Here is a 24,839-nt window from a genome sequence, read left to right on the forward strand (position 1 = left end):
AATTTTCTCCAAAATAGACCATATCATAGTTCATGCAAGGAACTTAAGCAAATACAAAGGGATCGACATAATCCCCTGTATCCTATCTGACCACAGTGGAATCAAGCTAGCTCTCGATAACAAAGCATACCGCAGAAATTTCTCTAATACATGGAAATTGAACAGCACACTCCTTAACAATGCCTGGGTAACAGAAGAGATCAGAGAAGAAATAAAACATTTCCTACAACTCAATGAAAATGAAAACACCTCACAAAGAAACTTGTGGGACACAGCAAAAGCAGTCCTGAGGGGCAAATTTATTGCCCTCAGTGCCCACATCAAGAGAATGGAGACAGACCAAGTAAATAATCTCATGTTGCAACTAAAACAGCTAGAAAAACAAGAAAAAATGGGACCTAAAGCTACTAGACGAAGCCAGATAACCAAATTAAGAGCAGAGATTAACCAATTAGAAAATCAGAAAACCATAACCAAAATAAACCAAACAAAAAGCTGGTTCTTTGAAAAAATAAACAAAATTGATGGTCCGTTGGCAAGATTAATTAAAAAAAGAAGAGAGGAAACCCATATTAATAGGATTAGGGATGCCACCGGAAACATCACAACACGTACTCAAGATATCCAAACAATTCTAACAGACTACTTTCAAAAGCTATACTCTCTAAAGGAAGAAAATCAGGCAGAAATGGATGCATTTTTAGAGAAATACAAGTTACCCAAACTGAGCAAAGAAGAAGTTAACCAATTAAATAAGCCAATATCCTATAATGAGATACAGGAAGCTATCAAAAGTCTTCCAACAAAAAAAAGCCCAGGACCAGATGGATTCACAGCAGAATTCTATAAGACCTTTAAACAAGAACTAATACCCATACTCCTCAAGCTCTTCAGAGAAACAGAGAAGGAGGGAGCTATCCCAAACTCATTCTACGAAGCCAATATCACACTCATCCCCAAACCAGGCAAAGACCCAACCAAAAAGGAGAATTACAGGCCAATTTCCTTGATGAACACAGATGCAAAGATCCTTAACAAGATTCTAGCTAACAGAATCCAGAAACACATAAAAAAAATAATACACTATGATCAGGTAGGCTTCATCCCAGAGACACAGGGATGGTTTAACATACGTAAGTCAATAAATGTAATCCAGCATATCAACAGAGCCAAGGTCAAGAATCACATGATTATCGCCACAGATGCAGAAAAGGCCTTTGATAAAATTCAACATTCATTCATGCTAAAAGCTCTGGAGAAAATAGGAATAGAAGGAACATTTCTAAAAACAATAAAAGCCATTTATGACAGACCAATAGCCAATATTATACTTAATGGGGAAAAGCTACAACCAATCCTCCTAAAATCAGGAACAAGGCAAGGATGCCCACTGTCTCCACTCCTCTTCAATATAGTCCTAGAACCCTTAGCCAGGGCAATAAGGCAAGAAAAAGACATTAAAGGGATCCGCATAGGGAAAGAAGAAATTAAACTATCCCTTTTTGCAGACGACATGATACTATACCTCCACAATCCCAAAAACTCCATCCCCAAACTTTTAGAAATCATAAGTCACTTCGGCAAAATAGCAGGATACAAAATAAACCCACAAAAATCAGTTGCCTTCCTATACACTGATAATGTACAGGAAGAGAGGGAAATAAAGGGAGCAACCCCATTCACAATAACCTCCCAAAAAATAAAATATTTAGGAATTAACCTAACCAAAGATGTAAAAGAACTATTTAATGAGAACTATAAAAAGTTAAAGAAAGAAACTGCAGAAGACACTAGGAAATGGAAAGACCTCCCATGCTCCTGGATAGGCCGACTTAATATAGAAAAGATGGTAATACTTCCAAAACTAATATACAAATTCAATGCAATTCCTATTAAAATCCCAATGATGTACATCACTGAAATACAGAAAACAGTCCAAAAATTTATACGGAACAACAAAAGACCTAGAATAGCCAAAACAATTCTAGGGGATAAAGACAATATGGAAGGGCTATCCATGCCGAACTTCAAACTCTACTACAGAGCTATAATAACAAAGACAGCATGGTACTGGCACAAAAACAGACCCGAAGACCAATGGAACAGAATAGAAGATCCAGAAATAAATCCACAGGCCTACAGCCAGCTGATATTCGACAAAGGAGCCAAAGACATACAATGGAAGAAACACAGCCTCTTCAACCGCTGGTGCTGGGAAAACTGGGCAGCCACATGCAGAAAACTAAAAGTGGACCCCAGCCTATCACCATGCACCAACATCAACTCAAAATGGATTAAAGACCTTAACATTAAACCTGAATCTCTGAAACTACTGCAGGACAGAGTAGGAGAGACACTTGAACTAATAGGCACAGGAAGGAACTTCCTGAACAGAGTCCCAGGGTCACAACAAGCTGGAGAGAGACTCGACAAATGGGACTACCTTAAAATAAAAAGCTTCTGCAAAGCTGAATCTATCGCAACTAAGCTAGAAAGACAACCAACTAATTGGGAAAAAATATTTACCAGCAATATATCAGACAAGGGGTTAACATCCTGTATATACAGGGAACTCAAGAAACTAATCCCTCCCAAACCTAACAAACCAATTACTAAATGGGCAAGGGAACTAAAGAGGGACTTCTCAGATGAAGAAATAAAAATGGCAAAGAAACACATGAGGAAATGTTCATCATCCCTGGTGGTGAAGGAAATGCAAATAAAGACAACCCTGAGATACCACCTTACCCCAGTCAGAATGTCCCACATCCACAAATCAGCCAACGACAAATGCTGGAGGGGATGTGGAGAAAGAGGAACCCTATTACACTGCTGGTGGGAATGTACACTTACACAACCACTTTGGAAAGCAGTCTGGAGGGTCCTTAGAAAGCTAAAGATTGACCTCCCTTACGACCCAGTCATACCACTTCTAGGCATCTACCCTGAACAACAGGAACCAATATACAAGGACACGTGCACCTCCATGTTTATTGCAGCACTGTTCGCAATAGCTAGGATATGGAAACAACCTAGATGCCCCACCACAGATGAATGGATCCAAAAATTGTGGTATCTATACACAATGGAATATTATACAGCCATTAGAAATGACAAAATAATGGCATTTGCAGGGAAATGGATGGAGCTAGAAGGAATAATGTTGAGCGAGGTAAGCCAAGAACGAAGAGACAAATGGTAATGGTCTCCCTGATAAGTGGATGTTAAATCCAAAATGTTAGGTGATACGACAAAACTTAAGAAACAAAGAACTCCCGCTCATCTGGTTGAACCACTACTAAATATCCCCATGCTGCTGATCACAAATATGGTATATAACATGTGAACACTGTTATAAATTACAGACTGTGATAGACAATTTGCTCCAGGAAAGTTAGAATGAACTTGTGACTTTGAAATTATGTAATCACTTAATCACAATCAAAAAAAAAAAAAAAAAGAACCTCGGGGAAGGGAGGGAGGGAGGGGATGGTAGGGGGAAAACAATGGAGGGGGTAACAATGTTCAAGAGGAAGTGTACTCATTACCTCACTCATGTAACTGTAACCCTCTGTATAGTATCTTTACAATAAAACAAACAAACAAACAAACAAAACAGCACCAGTGCCATATTCTGTAATCCCAGAGGCAAGAGAATGATGAGTTCAAGGCTAGCCTGGGCTACATAGCAAAAAAAAAAAAAGCTGGGCAATGGTGTCTCAGGCCTATGATCCTAGATACTCAGGAGAATGAGATCTAAGGATCATGGTTTGATCCTTCGATCAAAGTCCCCATGAGTCTCTTATCTCCAATTAACCATCGAAAACTGGATGTGGGCCCTGTGGCTCAAAGTAGTGGGGCACTGGTAGCCTTGAACCAAAGAACTCAGGGACAGTGCTCATGCCCCAAGTTCAGGCTCATGACCAACAAAACAAAACAAAAAATGCCTGACAGAGCAGATGACTACCCTGAGAAAATTCCTTCTCAGACTCTTCCCATTGTCTTCAGAATGATAGTCAATCTTTTTTTTTTTTTAAGCCACAGATCCACTTCCAGTTCTTTGGTAGTTTATTGGAGATAAACTTTCCTGCCAAGGCTGACTTCAGACCACAATCCTCAGATCTCAGCCTCCTAAATTGCTAGGATTACAGGCATGAGATACCAATACCAAGTTGATATTCAACTTTTAAAGGTGACATTTATGTCCTTCAGGATGATACATAGCATTTTTTTCAGTTGTGGGGCTTGAACTCTGGGCCTGGGCGCTGTCCCTCAGCTCTTCAGCTCAAGGTGAGTACTCTACCACTTGAGCCACAACACCACTTTTGGCTTTCTAGTGATTTATTGGAGATAAGAGTCTCACAGACTTTCTTGCCCAGGCTAGCTTTGAACCATGATCCCCAGATCTCAGCCTCCTGAGTAGCTAAGATTACAGATGTGAGCCACTGGCACCCAGCTGATACACAGCATCTTAAATCAATCTTATGCCAGACTTTTTGCTGTTCCTCAAGCTTGCAATACGGTGGCAATATATGCTGTGCAAAGCTGTCTTGCCGCTCGCTGGGCTCCAGTGGCTCACGCCTGTAATCCTAGCTACTGAGGAGACTGAGATATGAGCATCACAGTTCAAATCCAGCCTGGACAGGAAAGTCCATGAGACTCATCTTGAATAAACCACTAGAAAACCTGAAGTGGCACTGTGGCTCAAGCGGTAGAGTGCTGCTTGCCTTGAGCTGAAGAGCCCAGGGACAGTTCCCAGAGCCAGAGGTCAAGCCCCACAACAACAACAACAACAACAAAACTGTCTTACCAACTCATACTTATTTTTCTAGATGAAATTATTCTCCATAAAGCCCTCCCCATGTCACATACAGCTACACCTTCATTTGCAAGAGGAAAGTCATCTGAGTTGCTGACTCTCTGAGACCTATCCTGTACCTACATTGAACACTAAATACATGATGTAGTATATTTGGTACTCTAGCACGGGCATCATAGAGGATGGAAATGGACTTGATTCTGGGTGCTGGAGGCTTATGCCTATAATCCTAGCTACTTGGGAGGCTGATATTTGAGGATTACGGTTCAAAGCCAGCCCAGGCAGGAAAGTCTGAAGGACTCTTATCTCCAGTTAATCACCAGAAAACCAGAAGTGGCGCTGTGGCTCAAGTCATAGAATGCTCACCTTGAGCTGAAGAGCTGAGGGACAGTGTCCAGACCCAGAGTTCAAGTCCCACAACCAACCAAAAAAGAAAAGGGGTGGGAGGAGGGAAGAGGAAAGGAAAAAGTTTTATCAGCAGGCATGTCTTCAAGTCCTGAAAGAGATAGGAACTTGTCAGGTGGTTTTTTCTGCTGCGTGAACCAAAAATTCTACTCAAATGGCTTAAGTAACAAGAAAGACTTTACTATTTCACATATCAAGTTTCTTGAAGATAGGGCAGTTCCAGGGTTGGTTAATCTACAATAATGTTTGTTTTGTTTTTGTTTTTTTTTGTTGGTCTTGGGGCTTGAACTGAGGGCCTGGGAACTGTCCCTCAGCTCTTCAGCTCAAGGTGAGTGCTCTACCACTTGAGCCATAGTGCCACTTCTGGTTTTCTGATTGTTTATTGGAGATAAGAGTTTCACAGACTTTCCTGCCCCAGCTGGCTTTGAACCGCGATTCTCAGATCTCAGCCTCCTGAGTAGCTAGATTACAGGGGCGAGCCACCAGTGCTGGCATACAATAATGTTATCAGTGTTTGTAGGAGGTCTCACAGATAGAGGGACTGGAGAGACCAATGAAGTAAGGAAGAGGAAGGAAGGTTATTTCAGAACAAAAGTAGACCCTCAAGAGGTGAATATGGGCTTTTAGGAGTCTCTTCCTCCAAAGTTTTGGATAGAATTTCATGGGCGATCTGTAATAGAGGAAAAAATGTCACAAGTTAAGCTGGAGAGGGAAATGAATAGAGTTTACTCTCCTTTTTTGTCCTTATATACAGTTTTCAAATATGTCATGGGGTGAAATGAATGACAAGAAGAGTGATTTTGCAAGACTAGGGATGATACAAATTTGAAAAGCAGGCAGGGAATTTCCACCTACCTAACTTGAGATGGTAGGATAAGCTGATAAACCAAACTCTGCCTAACAACAAAAGAGAGGCAAGGAGCTACAAAGCAAGAAGAAAGTAAGAACACTAGAATGAGGAAATAAAGTGGAGATGCTAACTCTTTGATAGTTGGCATCACAACTTTACAGTAAGCAAAATGGCAACCCAGTAATCAAATGTTTCTCCAAAAACCCCAATTCTCCCTGTTTAACTCAAGGTCAAGCTGTGTAAGGAGCAAGATGGCGCAAGATGCTGAGATGAGCCAAAGTGTTGTCTGCAACATGTTCTCTTTCTCCACAATATCTCTTTCCTAATGAACTTTCTTATTGTATTTGTAAGGTCCGCTCCTGGATGGTGAGCAGACTCCACCCTCCTCACAGCAAAGTCTCCCCCCAGTACCTGTGTTACCTAGGCACCTGGGACACCTGGAAGAGGTCACATCTGAATTTGATGTGGCCACACCTTTTCCGCCCATACTCTAGATAAGGCCTAGCCCAGGCCCAGATGCTCTCTCTCTGCTCTTTTCTAGCTCTCTCCCCTCTCTCTGCTCTCACTCTGTTCTTTTCTAGCTCTTCTCTCTCTCTTTCCCAGCTCTCCCAGCTCTCTTTCCCAGGCCTTTCCCCACTGCGTGGAGGACCAAGATGGCCTGGTGCCAGCCGGAACGATGAATAAACCTACCCCTTACCTAAATACCATGTTCATGGTGCTGTTCTTACTCGGCCACCTCTTTTAAAAAACCTAACAGTATTTACTTAGGTTTGTGTCTTGCCTGAATTCTTCTCTTCCCAGATGTAAGAACCAAGGTCAATTTAACAGCCCTAAATTTCCCATAACATATTTGGTGCATTGGCTAGGAAGTTGGGGCTTACGGATGTCTTTTTCTGACTTGGATTCATAGAAAGGCAACAGTGATATGGAGGTGTCATTATAAAGAAGCAAAGGTCAGTTGGTGGCCATCTTAGGGTCCTGTTTATCCCAGGCAGTTTTGGGTATTCTTGCTGTTTTTCCTGTTTGAGTAATCACATGATGTCTTGCTACAATACAGCTCTATAGATTCATCAGCTTCGAGGCCAGCTTCAATGTCATCTGTAACCCAGATTCTCATTTGTGTTGCCATTCTCAACCTGTCAGTCACTCCTCTCACAGAAATAATATGGCCCTAGTAGCTTCTAGCAATATATCTTTAAACATTACCATGCCTAAAGACTAACTGCTCATTACTCTTTTGCCCCAAAATCTCATCTAGCAGGCTGTGCTAATGTGTATCACATGCTCAGTCCTCAGAAAAGGTCTGTCGAGAGAATAGAATCATGTGACTGTCTTAGACCAGAGGATCTCAAAGTCCTTGATACAACATTAGCATTTCCTGGAAATGACAGTGCAAATTCTCAGGCCAGCTCAAAATCAGATATTTTGAGTAAGGAGCCCACTAATTAGTATTTTTCAAATTTTTTATTGATATTGTAAAGATGATGTACAGAGGGACTACAGGTACATAAGTCAGGTAAAGAGTAAATTCTTTTTTTTTCTTTTTTTGTCAGTTGTAGAGCTTCACCTCAGGGCCTAGCACTGTCCTTGAAGTTTTTTACTCAAGGCTAGTGCTCTACCACTTTGAGCCATAGCTCCACTTTCAGTTTCTGAGTAGTTAATGAAAGACCCCAGACTCACTGGGATACCTTCATCTACGGGAGGGCGCCCCAGAAACCAAGACTCCAGACCAGTAGATGCAATAAGCAAGAGGAGTTTATTCAGCATTTGCGCAAACGGTCTCTCTGCCTTGGCAGGGGAGAGAGCCCTGAGCAGCGGTTACAAGCATTTTTAAAAGCTAAAACTACAAGATTAACGCATAACACAAAGCATCCCATGACTGGCTCGTTTAGAGGTCACCATATACACCAGCAATCACTTTTCCACGAAAGAATTTAGTAACACTCTTTGTAAAATAATTGACGCAGTACAAAGCCGGGGGGGGGGGGGGGGGGGGGGGGGGCTGGGGCTGATAATTGGTCAGGCTAACGAGTTATTGTTCTTAACTAATTAGACAGTACTTCTAGGGTAATTTAGGAGAAGTGGTTGCCAGGTGGACACTATCTCTGACCCGGCCCCGGGGGAAGTGGTTGCCAGGCAGCAACTATCCTGATCCTAGGCCCGGGAAAGTGGTCTGGAATGTGTCAGGTACTTTGTCAGGTACTCCCTGCCAGAGGGTCGTTAATTTCAAGGTCCCACTGTTAGGGGAGTTCATATCCACTAGTCCTGCCAGATGGTCATTATCTCAGGGTCCCATTTGGGGAATTCCTGAACAGGGACTAAAAAGAAAATGTACTGGTTTGTTCTTTATTTATGACCACAGACCTTGTCCTGGGGCCAATATCTGGACTGAGATTTTTGCCCAATTCCTTATTTCCAGGGAGGGGGTTGGTGCTAGCGCAAGCAAGTTTACAAAAGCAAAATCAGCAGTTAGCAATTGTAAAATGTAACTCTAATTTTTAATCTTTCAGTTAATTGGAGATAAGAGTCTCATGAGGATTTTTCTGCCCAGGTTGGCTTCGAACTGTGATCCTCAGATTTCCCTGAGTAGTTAGGATTACAGGCATGAACCTTGGGCACCCAGCAAGAACACATTTCTTCTTAGGCAATGTCAGACTTTCCATCATTGTCTCCTAGTTTTTCTCTTCTATCCCCACCCACAAGTTGTATAGTTCATTTTCAACATACTGTCCAGTGAGTACCACTGCTGCATTTGCTCACCCTTTGTCCTTCCATTTCTGTGTTCCCTGCTTACCCTCCCAAAGACAGATAAATGAATAAACAAGACAAAAAGAAAACAAAAACAAATACAGTAAGAAAACAAAACTCTGTTTCTATTCCAAACTCTATTTTTACAAGCTCACCACATAGCTTAACTTTGAGAACTGCCAGTTTAAACTAATCAAATTCACTTCCTAGTACTAGAACCTTCTTCAAATCTCATGACTATCATATATCTGAACAAAATCATGTTCTTACCTAAGAAGAAAGGGAAATACATGGTTGTGAAATAGAACAGAACTCAGATCATAAAACCAAGTCAAAGGAGCCAAGCACCTGTGGCTCATGCCTATAAGCCTAGTCTGAGTCTCACTGTTCTAAGCCAGCCCAGATAGGAAAGTCCATGAGACTCTTATCTCCAATTAACTACCAAAAAAAGCCAGAAGTGGAGCTGTGGCTCAAGTGGTAGAGCACTTGCCTTGGGCCAAAAGTTCAGGAACAGTGTTCAGGCCCTGAGTTCAAACCCCAGGACCAGCACCAGGGGAAAAAAGTTGTCTTCTTGGTGTGGTGGTTAATACCTGTATCCTCTCAGAAGGAATTCTAGGCAGGAGGATGGAGAGTTTGAAGCCAATCTGTGTTGCATAGTGAGACTTAGTTTCTTAATAAAAATTTTTTAAAAAGGAAAATGTTGAGTGGTATATGCCTGTGTAGTCGTTATAAAAACCAAATTGTAAATGTATTAATAATAGTTTTATATAATACATAAAAATAACAAAAACAGGGCTGGGAAGGTGGCTCAGTGGTAGAGCGCTTGCCTTGCATGCATGAGGCCCTGGGTTCGATTCCTCAGCACCACATAAGCAAAAAGAAAAAAGCTGGAAGTGGTGCTGTGGCTCAAGTGGTAGAGTGCTAGCCTTGAGCTGAAGAGCTGAGGGACAGCGCCCAGGCCCAGAGTTCAAGCCCCATGACCAGACCCCCCAAAAAAAAAAAGCTTGATAAATATGTAGGGATAGATATATTAACATGAACATGATTGAATTCAGAAAGTTCTGGAGTGAGATATACAAATTTGCCAGAGGCTACCCTCTGAGGAAGGGTATGAAATTGGATGATCAATGTCATTGCCACCTTCACTTTATTTACATTTGAACTACTTCACATTTTTTTAAAAGAATATACCAGAGGTTATTTTGTGTGTTTTCAAACAAAAAATGGTTTAAGGCAACAAAGGAATATATTGATGATAGGAACAAGGACTGAATCTCTTGGGATGGTTCTGAGACTGACTCACGCTCTGCATTGATGAGTTCCTAGCACCTCATCCCTCTTGCCTACCTTTCCTCTCCCCCTCTCTTCCCCCTCCTTTCTCCTGCCTCCTCTGCCTCCTCTCTTCTCCCTCTTTCTCTCCCTCTCCTCCCTCCCTCTTCTCTCTCCCCTTCTCTCTCCCTCTCTCTCTGTCATACATTAGCCATACAAGAGGGGACTTCATTGTGACCTTTCCATGCATTTATACTACACATTCTAATCAACCCCCTCTATAACTCTCCCTTACCCTCTTCTTGCTTCCTAATACAATTTCAAAAGGTTTCATTATTCTGTGTTCATACATGTCAACAATCTATCCAATCTTTCCTTCATATCCAAAAGAAAGGCATTGATAAACAAAACAAACAGTATTTCCATTTATCTTTCAATACTGAGATTTGAACTCAGAAGCTTTATGCTTCTTAGGCAGGCTCACTACCACCTGAGCCATACCCCTACATTTCTTTTTGATGTTACCCTTTATTTTCCTAGTAGATAAGATTCTGAATATTTTACAAAATGTTCAAACAGGGGGGAAGATGGGAAGGGATGGGAAGGGGAAACAAAGGAGGAGGCTACAATGCTTGATAAGAGATGTACTCATTATCTTGCCCATGTAATTGAAACTCCTCTGTACAGTATTTTCACAATAAAAAAAATTATACAGTAAAAAAAACAACAAAATGTTCAAACATAAGTCAAAACATAAATTCTATTTTTATGACTAATTTTTAAATTATGCATGTAAAATTTCCTAGATATGCTTTTTTTGGGGGGGCCTGAACGCTAGGCCTGGGCACTGTCCCTCAGCTCTTCAGCTCAAGGCTAGCACTCTACCACTTGAGCCACAGCACCACTTCTGGCTTTTTTCTTTTTGCTTATGTGGTGCTGAGGAATCGAACCCAGGGCCTCAGGCATACAAGGCAAGCGCTCTACCACTGAGCCACCTTCCCAGCCCCTAGATATGCTTTTTAAAAAATCCTTTTTGAGTCTCTGAAGTTATCCTAACTTCTATAGGATTTTTAGAAAGGAGACTATTATATTCTGCAATGTCTAAGAATTATTGAGATGCTGGGAATGTGGCTTAGTGGTAGAGTGCTTGCCTAGCACGCATGAAGCCCTGGGTTCCATTCCTCAGTACCACATAAACAGAAAAAGGTAGAAGTAGCACTGTGGCTTAAGTGGTAGAATGCTAGGCTTGAGCAAAAAGAAGTTCAGGGACAATTCCCAGGCCCTGCGTTCAAGCCCCAGGACTGGCAAAAACAACAACAACAACAACAACAAAACTGGAAGTCTGGGGCTGGGAAGGTGGCTCAGTGGTAGAGTGCTTGCCTTGCATGCCTGAGGCCCTGGGTTCCATTTCTCAGCACCACATAAGCAAAAAGAAAAAAGCCAGAAGTGGTGCTGTGGCTCAAGTGGTAGAGTGCTAGCCTTGAGCTGAAGAGCTGAGGGACAGTGCCCAGGCCCAGCGTTCAGGCCCCACGACTGGACCCCAAAAAAAAAAAAAAAAAAAAAAAAACCTGGAAGTCAGAACCATAGACTATTTAAAATGGAAAGAGCTGAATACAACCTAGCCCAATGACTGCCCTCCATAGATGAATAAATAGGATTAGGGAAGAGTTGTGGTTTGATGGCTAGACACTGTCAGACTGAAACCAAAACCTGAATTTCCTCCTCCTTCCCATACATAACACACCACCACTCTTTAAAACTTTGCTCTTTGAAGAAGTGATCAATTAGGGCATGATTGAATTCAATTTGATTTAACAAAACAATGTATATAGGTATGTAAATACCAGATGAAACCTCATAAATATACAATGTTTCTGTTTTCAGGTATCAGTTTAAAAAATGAAATTAATTCTTTCTCTTTGGAGTGCCACCAACGATCCAAGTGTCAGCAGGGATAATGCGCCACCTGGTGTTGTAGGTATTGTCAGACCCAGCTGAACCAAAGGTATTCCTAGTACTAAGATGCACAACAGTGACCTGCGGCCAAAGAAGATAAAAGCGAATGAATTCCATTTTGTGGCCACCATGGTGTTAGATGAACAACTTTCTCCCACTTATTGGAGTTCACTTTCAGGAGCCAGATGGTGTGGTGGGGGCTGGAGGCAGTGTAATTCTAGCTACTGTAATCCTAGCTATTCTGGAGGCTGAGATCTAAGGATCATGATTTAAAGCCAGCCCAGGCAAGAAAGTCCATGAGATTTTTTTTTTTTTGGGGGGGGGGTCCAGTTGTGGGGCCTGAACTCTGGGCCTGGGCGCTGTCCCTCAGCTCTTCAGCTCAAGGCTAGCGCTCTACCACTTGAGCCACAGCACCACTTCCGGCTTTTCTCTTTTTGCTTATGTGGTGCTGAGGAATAGAACCCAAGGCCTCAGGCATGCAAGGCAAGCGCTCTACCACTGAGCCACCTTCCCAGCCCTTTTTTTTTTTTTTTGGTCAGTCGTGGGGTTTGAACTCTGGGCTTGGGCACTGTCCTTGCGCTCTTCAGCTCAAGGCGAGCGCTCTACCACTTGAGCTACAGTGGTTTATTGGAGATTAGAGTCTCACGGACTTTCCTGCCCCGGCTGGCTTTAAACGGAGATCCTCAGACCTCAGCCTCCTGAGTAGCTAGGATTACAGGGGTGAGCCACCTGAGCCCAGCTCCATGAGATTCTTATTCCCAATTAACCACCAAAAAGCCACAAGTAGTGTTGTGGCTCAAGTGGTAGAGCACCAACCTTGAGCCCAAAAATTCAAGGACAGTGCACAAGCCCCGAATTTAAACCCTGGGACCAGCACAGAGAGAAAGGCCAGGGGGAGGGAGGGAGAAAAGGGGAGGGAGGGAGAAAGGGGGAGAGAGGGGGGGAGGGGGAGGGGGAGAGGAGAGGGGAGGGGAAGGGGGAAGGGGGAGGGAAAGAGGAGGGGAAGGGAGAGGGAAAGAGGAGGGGAGGGGGGAGGGAAGGAGGGAGGGAGAGAGGGAGGAAGAGAGAGACAAGTTCCTAGTTACCGGAAAAGGAACCTAGTGAAAGATGGACTGTGTGGGGAGTGGGTGGGGAAAGGCCATTTACTTCCTCTCTTCTAGTCAGCCAGGTCCCTTGAGGGTTCCAGATCGCTGTGGTGAATGTTCATGCCATGCAGCAGTATGAGGCGGCTACTGCCACCAACAGTTCTGCTACTTCTAGGTAAGTCCAGGTCCCCTGGCTGAAGGAGAAGCTCCAGATGCTCTGAATTTATCAGAGACAGCTTTGCAGGGCAGAGATGGATCACCCTTCCCATCTTTATAGTCCCAGTGTAGAGGAGAGAGATGGTGGTTCTGATTTGGGCTTAATTGGGAGGTAAAAGAAAGGTGGGCAGTCAGTTAATTCACACCCCTGCCTCTGTTTCCTTATATGTAAATTGAAGACTATGAACTAGTTGGTCACAAAGGTTTTGTCTCTTCTAGTCTGACATGCCAGGGTTCCTGTCTAAATCTTTTCATTTCTACTCTTTCTGGGGGTCTTGGATTAAGGTTGTTTCTGTGGCTTAGTTCAGGAAAAGTCAATCTAATCTGTGTGTGTGTGTGTGTGTGTGTGTGTGTGATACTGAGAGAGAGAGAGAGAGAGGAGAGAGAGAGAGAGAGTACAAGGAGGCTTGCACTCAGGACCTCTACATTTTGCTTAGCTTTTTGGGTAAAGGTTGGTGTTCTGTTGCTTGAGCTGCAGCTCTACCTCCAGCTTTTTGCTAGTTAATTGGAGACAAGAGTCACACAAACTTTTTGGCCAGTCTGGCTTCATATCCTCAATCCTCAGACCTCACCAGCCTGAGTAGCTTAGGATCACAGGTTTGATCCAGCAAAGGCCAGGGGGAAATTCAGTCTTTACCCTTGTGACTTTTAACAGGGAACAAGAAGTAAGGGAACTGTGTTGAAAACAGGGATTCAGGGATTCAGTAGGGAAAGAGGCATAGACACTACATCTGGAAGGCAAGAAGCAGGAAAGGTATCCACTCTAAATAGCTTGATTCTGGGGTACATGGGCTTCCAAGGCAGGGATGAAAAGAAGTTTTAGATCATTCTATATTCAATATCTAACCCACACTTTTTCTTTTTTTTTTTTTCAGTTTCAGCTGGAGTGCTAGTTGGTGAGTTTGCTTCATAGTCTTGGATTGATTGATTGTCAAGGTCAAGTGATGTTGGGAAATTACCTTTGCATGGGAAACAGCTTTGCATGCAACAGTTGGTGTGGAATAGACAGGAACAGTTCTCAATTCAACCCTAAGCTTCTCTGACCACTTTTTCTCGAGCTGTAGGACAAGCCCAAAATGGAGCCAAGTGCCTCCCAATTAAGATGAACTAAGGCTGAGTCACAGAATCAGGCTATGTCACCCACACCATGCAGCATTAGCACTGGGCTCAACTCCCTGAAAATACCAGTATAGTGCTGCTCATCCGTGTGTTCTGCCCACATTCTCTTGACTCCTCAGCAGGTCTCCCAAAGGCTGTGGTGCTCCTAGATCCTCCATGGGCTAGAGTGCTCCAAGAAGACAGTGTGACTCTGAAGTGCCAGGGCACCTATCCTCCTGGGGACAATGCTACCCAGTGGCTACATAATGGAAGCCTCATCTCAAGTCAGACCTTCAGCTACTTCATTGAATCTGCCAGAGTTAAGGACAGTGGAGAGTACAAGTGCCAAACAAGCCTCTCCACACTCAGTGACCCAGTACAACTAGAAGTCCACATTGGTGAGTAGGTGATGGGGTGCAGGGAAATCACCAATAAAAGGCCCTAAAATGCTAGGCCTAAAATGCTGATGTACTTGGGATGTACTATACTATGAGATACAGAACTGCTGCCCTGAATAAATCCAGCAATTGCCTCTCATGGAGAACACATACAACATGAATGTGTCCCCTAAAAGTCAGAGTATAACACTAATGCTCAATAATATGCCTTACAGGTTTTATTGTTTTGTTTTGGCAGTACTAGGATTTGAATTGAGGCCCTTGAGAAGGCCACCACTTGAGTCAAGTCTCCAAGGCCTAACTTTGTATTTTGATCAGGCTTGTGTGCTCCATTAGACTAAAAGTCTTACTGTAGTGGGCGCTGGTTTCTTTTGCCTGTACTCCTAGCTACTCCAGAAGCTGAGAGCTTAGGATAGCTGTTTAAAGCCAGCCTGGGCAGGAAAGTCCATGAGACTCTTATTTCCAGTTAAACCAGCAAAAGCCAGAAGTGGAATTGTGGCTCAAATGGTAGAGTCTCTTGACTTGAGCAAAAATAAGTTAAGGTTTAGACCTAGGTCCTGAGTTCAAGGCCCAATATCAGTACACACACACATACACACACACACACACACACACACACACACACACAATCTTAGTGTGACCAGAAACCTGAATCATCTTAAAGAACCCAATCAGCTTTTTCCAAAAGTGAGCTCTGTAGGATGGCTTCCGGTGTCACTGGCTCTCCATTGCATCCCAGGATCTAGGTGGTAAATAGTGCCTTCCCAAGAGCTCTTCACTGATAACTTAGTCTTTTGGCCTGAGGTGTCTCTGTGTCTTTCAGGCTGGCTGTTACTCCAGACCACTCAGGAGGTGTTCCAGGAAGGAGAGACCATTTGGCTGAAATGTCACAGTTGGAGAAACAAACCTGTGCAAAAGGTCACGTATTTACAGGATGGCAAAGGCATGAAATATTTTCACCAGAATTCTGACTTCTACATTCCAAAAGCCACACGCAATCACAGCGGCTCCTACTTCTGCAGGGGTCTTATCGGGTCCAAAAACAAGTCTTCAGAGGCTGTGAAGATTATGGTTCAAGGTGAGAGCTATCTAGCCCTAGGTGGTCATGGCCCATTTATATGGAAGTACAGTCTCAGCAGCTTTCTATAGGGTTCCCTCCCGGTGACTAGTAGAGACCCGGAAAATCTCTGGTTGCTGGGAGGTTTACAGTTCTGTTCCAGTCTCCTCCTAAAGAGTAGCCTAGAGTATCATTCACTCAGTAGAGCAGGAGAGCAGCAGCAAAAGCCACATTGCTCTCCCATAAATACAGCTGTCTTTACCCCCAAACACCTGCAATGCCATGTGCCCAGGCATGGTGGCCCACTTTTTCTTGCATTCATTTCCCAAATAAGCATCAATTCTCAGTCAAGATCCAAACTGGCAGGAGCCCCTCTGTTCCTCTCAGAAAAGGCTCCAAATCAAGTTCTGTCTCCTTGGTTGATTTAACTGTGACTATGGGTGAGTCACTCCATCTCTCTGGACCTCAGTTTCTTCTCTGTAATAAAGACAAGCTGCTACTAATCTGACACTTTCACAATGTGCTAGATTCTTTACATACACACCTGGTTTTACCATAGTAATGAACTTTCATGTCATGAAAGTTCATTACTATGGTAATGACTCCATTTTATGGACAAAGTAATATACAATAAATAGAGAAAACAATAATTGTCATAAGAGTACATCAAAGACTTCAAAACCTGAATATGTGACCATTAGTAAAATGAAGCAAGCTGGGTACTGAGTGAGGACTCATGCCTGTAATCCTAGCTACTCAGGAGGCTGAGATCTAAGGATCAGAGTTCAAAGCCAGCCTGGGTAAAAACTTTTATCTCCAATTAACCAGCACAAAGCTGGGGGTAAATTTGTGTCTTAAGTGGTAGAATACCAGCCTTGAGTGAAAAAGTTAAGGGATAGCACCCATGCCCCAGTACCAATACAATGTCCCCAGACTTTGTGATTTCACAGGCCTTCTGCCTATAACTGGGCCCAAATTTAAATTGTAAGCTATTTAATATTGTAAATTGTTGAAATTTAAAGGCAGCAATACACCTTTTAATTTTTTATTTTATTTTCCAGCCCTGGGGCTTGAACTCAGGGCCTGGGCACTGACCCTGAGCCTTTTTGTGCTCAAGTCTAGCATTGTACCACTTGAGCCACAGTACTCTTCCAGCTTTTTCTGAGTAGTTTGTTGGAGATAAGAGTCTCATGGACTTTCCTGCCCCTGGCTGGCTTCGAACTACAATCCTCAGATCTCAGTCTTTTGATTAGCTAGGGTTATGGTTATGAGCTATATCCAACTACCTTTTAATTTTTTAACAGAGCTATACTATAATTTGGACAAAAGCTAATTTTATTATACTTTGCTTTCTCTTTGGAAATACTGAAGTTTTTTTGAAAAGTTGGTGAATCCAGAGATACAGAACCTATGGATATAGCGAATCTAGTGTATGCTTAAATGTTTAGGGAAACAGAAAATGATAAGTAAATGAGATAAAATATGAATAATCAGTTTGAAATTATATTAAAGTAAAAGTGATGGTACTAAAATTTGCAATTTGTGTGAACTTATTAAAGAGAAAACTATCTCCTGCTGGGCACTGGTGGCTCATGCCTGTAATCCTAGCTACTCAGGGGGTTGAGAACTGAGGATCGAGGTTTAAAGTCATCCATGGCAGGAAAGTCCATCAGACTCATCTCCAATTAACCACCAGAAAAATGCAAGTGGATATATGGCTCAAAGTGGTAAAGCACTAGCCTTGAGCAAAAGAGCTCAGGGACAGTGCCCAGCCCCTGAGTTCAAGCCCCATGCCCATGAAGGACAAAAAGTAAAAATAAAGAGAAGAGCATCTCCTAACTTTGATGTATGGGGCAGGGTGTGAGGGGGAAGGGCTTGAAATCGAGGCTTGGATGCTATCCTTGAACCATTTTGCTCAAGGCTAGCATTCTACTACTTGAGCCACAACTTACTTGGAGATAAGAGTCTCCTAGGCTGCTTTGCTGCCTGGACTGGCTTTGAACCATATATCACAGCCTCCTGAGTAGCTAGGATTACAGATATGAGACACCAGTGCCTGGCCATTCCTTGGCTTTTTGACTCAAGGCTGAGGCTCTACCACTTGAGCCACAGCTCCACTCCTGGCTTTTTGGTGGTTAATTGAAGACAAGTCTCAGATTTGATTGCTTGGGCTGGCTTTGAACTACAATCCTCAGATCTCAGCCTCTTTAAAAGCTAGGATTACAGGCTTGAGCTGCTAGTACCCTGCTGTCTGACAATTTTTAATTGTCATACCCCTAACAACAATCTAACTTACTGAATACTCCCTGCTGCATCTCCACCAACAAGCAGAGGCTGAGGCTAAAAATCTGATGAGCTGGGCTCAAGCTCTAGCAGCTGAGATTGAGAGGAAATGAGACACAGCAAATATTCCTCCAGGCTCCCCCACCAGGGGAATACCCTAGAACCTGGTTCCTAATAGGTGTCAGGAAGCCTGTCCACCAGTGACCTCACTGTTCATTCCAAATTCTGCCTTCTTCTACCAGGTCCAGGATCTCCAACCATCTCACCAGTCCTGCCGTGGCCCCAAATCACTTTCTGCCTGGTAATGGGAGTATTGTTTGCTGTAGACACAGGACTATATTTCTCTGTGCAGAGAAACCTTCAAAGCTCAATGGAAGACAGGAGGAAACACAAATTTCAGTGTCGCCTAGATATTCAGGACAAATGACCCCTTGTCTCCCAGGGCAATAAGAGCAGTGGCCACAGAATCTATGAACCTCTCTCTGGTTATCTACATCAGACATCTGGAGCAGCAGGGGAATACAACTCAGAGCCTAGGCTCAGGCCCTCCTCTAACTCTCTTGGTCTCCAATAAAAAGGACAAGCTTACAACCTTCAAGGGCCCACAAAGAATCCCTGGTGTGTAACACCTCTCTATTGAAATCTCATCCAGTTCTGAAATCTCATCCAGTTCCTCACAGCAAAGTGACAACCCGGGCTCTGGAAGTCGACCCTTTAAAAGTAGAATAACTAGCCAGGCACTGGTGGCTCACGCCTGTAATCCTACCTACTCAGGAGGCTGAGATCTGAGGATAAAGGTTCAAAGCCAGCTCAGGCAAGGAAAGTCTGTGAGACTCTTATCTCCAATAAATCACTAGAAAACTGGAAGTGGCACAGTGGCTCAAGTGGTAGAGCACTTGCCTTGAGCTGAAGAGCAGTGCCCAGGCCCAGAGTTCAAGCCCCACAAGTGACAAAAAAAAAAAAAAAAGTAGAATAACTGTCCATAAATAAATGGATAAGAAAATGAATGGATTAAAGATTGAGGCAGACTCTGCCTTTTTGTGCCTGAGGGCTGACTCCCTCAGGGGACCCGAATTCCAGACTGAGAGAACTGCTGGGGATCTAGACAATTCAGCAGAACTGATGAAGGTGATGGCTGAGGATGGAGTGAGGAAGCATGACAGATCAAGGGAGGTACTTCCATCTGGGCCCAGAGATAAAACTTCCTTCTTATTGCAGGCACTGTGGCCCAATTGCCAGAAATCACATCATAACATTGACAAGAGTTGTTTTTCCCCTAAGGGAGTTTCTAGCAAAAGTAGGATGGTTTATGAATACATAATGATAATTCTTTTAATGCTATGAGTAGAAAATAAACGTAAGAAGGACTGAAAGAGTTTAAAAGAAAGCACAAAATAAACTGCATTGTGCTGCATACACAGAGATAACTCAGCATCTGAATTGAGAAAGTATGTCATGAAAAAGTCACCCACAAGTTCACAGGAAGGAAGGGGCCTCAGGAGGAAGACAGCTTTGTTCACCAAAGTAGTCAAAATTAGAGAGCACAGGAGCAGGAGCTATAAAAATCAGCTTTTCTGCCCCAGTATCAAACTCAGAACTCTGTTCATATCATTCATTAAACCAAAGTTGGCTGGGGGGAAGGGGAATGTTCTGAACTGTACTGAATTGAATTAGGAAACTCTGAAATCTCTTCAGCATGTCAGTAGCAATGGAATATTGCGGTTGGAACAGGTAATTGTTGCTTTCTGAAAGAAAGCTTTCATTCTTTTCTGCTTTCGATATTTTTAACAGCATTTCTTGCTTTCAGTAAAGCATTTTATAAGATCTTGGATGCTACCCTCAGAAGATGGAAAAGACATGACAATAAAACATGAATGACAAAGCCTTTTTTTCCCTTCCTTTTGTCAAAACTCTGAGATTGGTTTGTATTCATGAAAAGCTCCTCTTCACAGTAACCTCTTACCGAAACCCAGGTGAACTATGGAGCTTGCTTTCCAAGTCACTAGCAAGTGAGTCAGTGAAGGAGATGGGGATTGTGGGTGGCATGGGATAGGCAGGTTCATTTGGTACACTAGGGCTGGTAGGAGAGTCCACAGCTAGGCAGAGGCAGAGGCCTGTATGAATTAAAAGCTCATAGAATCAAGGCCATTCAAATGAAGTGTATGGCTACTAGATGAGATTTAGAGATGAGAAAAGAACATATGGAAACCTTGGCCATTTGGCTCCCATTCATTTAGTGTATCCAACTGAAATATAGGTGCTGTGAAGATCACATGAACAACTCAAAAGTCATTCATTGCAGAAACTTTCATCTTAGGAGAATGAAGAAAGAGGAGCAGAAAAGAGGCTATTTGGGATATGGTCACGAAAGATGAGTTAGGAGTTTGCTGAAAAAAGAGAAAAGACAAAGGTCAGGGGCAAAGAGTCAAAAGCTAAATTTGGTTCTGTCTAAAACAGCCGGTGAGGAGGAAGGGAGTTCTGGGGCCAGGGTGTGCCAGGCACTACTGCCCAATTTAAGGAGATTGCATCAGATACCGAGAGCCTGTAGGAAAATTTAAGCCAATCAGGTTTGTTGTTCAAAAGGACCTCAGTAGAGGTCCCGAAAGAAAGAGCTACAGGAAAGCCTCTAGGCGGGGCTGGTAGGTATTGCGGTAACCCCAGAGGAAACAGGGAGGCAGGGAATCAGCGGCTGAGAGGTTTCCAGGTGTCTCGTCTAAAAGATAAGTAGGTGGCAGACTCCAAGATCTGGAAGTTAGTGACTCAGGACCACAAGTTCAAAGTGATCTCCATGGTCTGGGAAGGTGGCTCAGTGGTAGACTGCTTGACTTACATGAGGCCCTGGGTTCAATTCCTGATCACCACATAAGCAGAAAAAGCCAGAAGTGGCGCTGTGGCTCAAGTGGTAGAGAGCTAGCCATGAGCTCAAGAGCTGAGGGACAGTGCCCAGACCAGAGTTCAGGCCCCAGGACCAAACAAAAAAACAAAGTGGTCCCCATCTGTACAAGACAGGAAATACAGACCAGACAGGCATGTTGTGTTGCTGGTTGAAAAAGTAGGACTTCAGCTTTGGGATATGAGAACTGTAACTTCCTTTGGTTTTTACATTCTCGTAAGGTGTCAGCTTCAAGACGCAATTACCGGGGTTAAGCAGCTAAACCAGACGCAACCCTCAGACCAACTGCTTCTCAGACTAACTGCTTCACATCTGCGAGCAAAACATCTAACCTGGGTAGGCTGGGCCACCAACGAGGGTTCTTCTAGCGGTCGTCTAGTTAGCCAAGCAAGGTACTCCCATCATCAACTGTCTCACAAAACGTACAGGCTCCCGTCCCTGGGTGGGCTCGAACCACCAACCTTTCGGTTAACAGCCGAACGCGCTAACCGATTGCGCCACAGAGACAGGCGGCAGCTATGCTCGCTAACAAGTCAGTTCACTGAAGAATGAATTCATAATATTTGCCGTTTCTAAAATCTATGGCGGAAACTAAAGCGGAAACCAGCGAAATTCTCAACTTTCCCGTCAGCAGGGCACGGAGCCCGCAAGCATCTCCCCCGCCCTGCGCGAGCTAAGACTTGGAAACTGAGAAAAGGAAACAGAAATCCACGCGAGAGGGCCCTTGGAAAACAAAACGGATGCTTCTGGGGGGTTCGGCGTTTGGTTAGTTTCTCTCAAACACAGGTCCATAAATTACTTTGTTGGTCAAACGTGAATACCGACTTACAGTGGTGTATCGCGTGGCCAATCATGTCTCGCGAAACGGGATATCTAAGTAAGGGCTCTACATACAACAAAATGAGCCTGCAATTGGAGCTGTGCTGAAGGTCTGCTAGCATTTTAGGTACCCAGACAGAACATGGAGGTTTTTTAATTTATTAATATAATTTTTCTGCTATTATTAAGGTGTTGTACAGAGAGGTTACCATTTCAAAAGTCAAGTAACGAATTCATTTCTTTTTTGGACAAGTCACCCCTTCCTTTGCTTTCCCCCCACTTTCCTCCTCCCATCCCTGCCCATGAGTTACATAGGTCATTTTCCAGGTAGTGAATACTTAATAGTATAATTGCATTTGTTCACCCTTCCAGAACTTGGGGTTTTTTAATTGCCTGTAAATTAAAGATGTTCACACATATCTGGACCCCAATACTGAAAGACAGAGATGTTACCTACACTATCATTTTCAGACTAGGGGTTCCTCATCAGTGCTGGGCCTAATGAGTCATTTTGTATATTGCCTGAGTCCCCAGCACCTTCTGGACCCTCCACACAGAATCTCCTCCTTCTTTTCTTTAATTTTTTATTTTTAATTTTTTTATTGTGAAAATACTGTACAGAGGGGTTACAATTACATGGGCAAGATAATGAGTACATTTCTTATCAAGCATTGTAGCCTCCTCCTTTGTTTCCCCTTCCCATCCCTTCCCATCCTCCCCACCCCCCCCTCCTTGCCCACCCCAACCAAAGTTGTAAAGTTCGTCTTGGACATAAGGACTTGTACATCTCATTGTTGCAATGGGTCCACCTGTATCCCTATTTAAACGATTTGTTTTTCCCCTTCCCCTCCACAAATTATACCGACATCAAATACAGTGAAAACAGGGGTTATACTGTGGGGGAGGGACATACAAAGCAACAAAGAAATAATCTTATAAATGTGTGAGAAACAATCGCTTGAAAGAAAAAAAAAACATTTGAGTACATATCTTAGGATTCATTTCCCTAACATCACCTTATCTGACCTTTTCTGCTTGACTCAAACATATACTAGATATTGCAAATAAGGGAAACCATAGGACCTATGTTTCTTTGAGCCTGGCTTACTTCACTCAATATAATTTTTTCCAAGTCTTTCCATTTCCTAACAAATGGGGCAATGTCATTCTTTCTGATGGAGGCATAGAATTCCATTATGTATATATACCACATTTTCTTGATCCATTCATCTACTGAGGGGTATCTGGGTTGGTTCCATATCTTAGCTATAGTAAATAGTGCTGCAATAAACATAGTCGTGCTGGTAGCTTTAGTGTGGTCTTGTTTGTAAACATTTGGGTAAATGCCCAAAAGTGGGATTGCTGGCTCATAGGGGAGCTCTATGTGGAGTCTTTTGAGGAACCTCCATACTACTTTCCAAAGTGGTTGAACAAGTTTACACTCCCACCAACAATGCAGTAAGGTTCCCTTCTGTCCACATCCCCTCCAGCATCTGTTGTTTTTAGAGTTCTTGATTTTAGCCATTCTAACTGGAGTGAGGTGGTATCTCAATGTTGTTTTAATTTGCATTTCTTTTATGGCTAGGGAGGTTGAGCATTTCTTCATGTGTCTATTGGCCATCCTTCTTTCCTCTTCAGAGAAGTTTCTCTTTAAGTCTTTAGCCCACTTATTTATTGGGCAGTTGTTTCTTTGAGGATTTGTTGTTGGGGGATTTAATTTTTTGACTTCCAAGTATATTTTAGATAGGAGACCCTTGTCCTCCTTTTCTGTACTCCTGTGAGCAGTAGGAGGTTCTGGTTACCGAAGACAGTAAGCCAGCCTCAGGCCCATTCAGTGGAGCATCCGGTAGAAACTTCCTTGCTGGATTAATCAACCGTTCCCATTAAGAAACAACCAGAAGAGCTCCCCTATGACCCAGCAATCCCACTTTTAGGCATTTACCCCAACGATCACAAACAAGGGTATACTAAACCTACCAGCACAACTATGTTTATAGCAACATTATTCACCATAGGTAAGGTATGGAACCAACCCAGATGCCCCTCAGTAGATGAATGGATCAGGAAAAAGTGATATATATATATATATATATATATATATCTCAGAAAGAATGACATTGCAAAGAACTCCCGCTCATCTGGTTGAACCACTACTAAATATCCTCATGCAAATATGGTATATAACATGTGAACACTGTTATATATTACAGACTGTGGTAGACAATTTGCTCCAGGGAAGTTAGAATGAACTTGTGACTTTGAAATTATGTAATCATTTAATCACAATCAAAAAAAAAAAAAAAAAAAAAAGAACCTCGGGGAAGGGAGGGAGGGAGGGGATGGTAGGGGGAAAACAATGGAGGGGGTAACAATGTTCAAGAGGAAGTGTACTCATAACCTCACTCATGTAACTGTGACCCTCTGTATAGTAGCTTTACAATAAAAAAATAAAATAAAATAAAAAAAAAAAAAAAAAAAAAGAATGACATTGCCCCATTTGTTAGGAAATGGAAAGACTTGGAAAAAATTATATTAAGTGAAGTAAGCCAGGCCCAAAGAAACATAGGTCCCATGGTTTCCCTTTTTTGTAATAACTAGTATATGTCTAGGACAAGCAGAAAAGGTCAAAAGCTGTGTACAAACGACCAGAGAAGATGAAGTTAAGTGAAATGAATCCCAAGATAGGGACACAAGAGATTTTATCTTTCTTGTTGTTCTTTTTAATGTACTTATAATGTACTATGTGATTTTTTTTTTGTTTCTTTTGTATGTTCTTCCCCCATGGTATAATCCCTGTTGTCACTGTATTACATTCCGGTGTCCTGCATCTTGTATATACATTTTTCTAATTTAGGAAGGGGAAGGGAAATAACAAAATGCTGAAATAAGGTTACAGGAGACCCATTGTAACAATGAGATGTACAAGACAGTATGTTGAAAATG

General features: G+C 42.8%; 1 protein-coding gene and 1 non-coding gene across 5 annotated transcripts; one reads left to right on the forward strand and one right to left on the reverse strand.

Annotated features, from left to right (window-relative positions):
- The first annotated feature begins 13,252 nt into the window (after positions 1-13,252).
- Positions 13,253-18,970, forward strand: Fcgr3a (Fc fragment of IgG receptor IIIa). Of its 4 annotated transcripts, none has more exons than XM_042681607.1 (5): positions 13,253-13,307; positions 14,224-14,244; positions 14,587-14,844; positions 15,668-15,922; positions 18,427-18,970. In XM_042681607.1, exons 1-5 carry the CDS (start codon positions 13,253-13,255, stop codon positions 18,609-18,611), a joined length of 774 nt encoding a protein of 257 aa, XP_042537541.1. In that variant the 3' UTR covers positions 18,612-18,970. The 4 variants fall into 4 exon arrangements, with proteins under 4 accessions (XP_042537541.1, XP_042537542.1, XP_042537539.1 ...); XM_042681608.1 differs by having other exon boundaries at positions 14,590-14,844; XM_042681605.1 differs by lacking the exon at positions 14,224-14,244 and having other exon boundaries at positions 18,427-18,968.
- A 2,540-nt stretch (positions 18,971-21,510) lies between these two features.
- On the reverse strand, positions 21,511-21,584 carry Trnan-guu. The gene has a single exon. It is a non-coding gene; the product is annotated as a tRNA-Asn (tRNA).
- Between the last annotated feature and the right edge of the window lie 3,255 nt (positions 21,585-24,839).

Source organism: Dipodomys spectabilis, unplaced genomic scaffold, assembly GCF_019054845.1.
Source record: "Dipodomys spectabilis isolate Male_0828 unplaced genomic scaffold, ASM1905484v1 ptg000069l, whole genome shotgun sequence".
NCBI classification, from domain to species: domain Eukaryota; kingdom Metazoa; phylum Chordata; class Mammalia; order Rodentia; family Heteromyidae; genus Dipodomys; species Dipodomys spectabilis.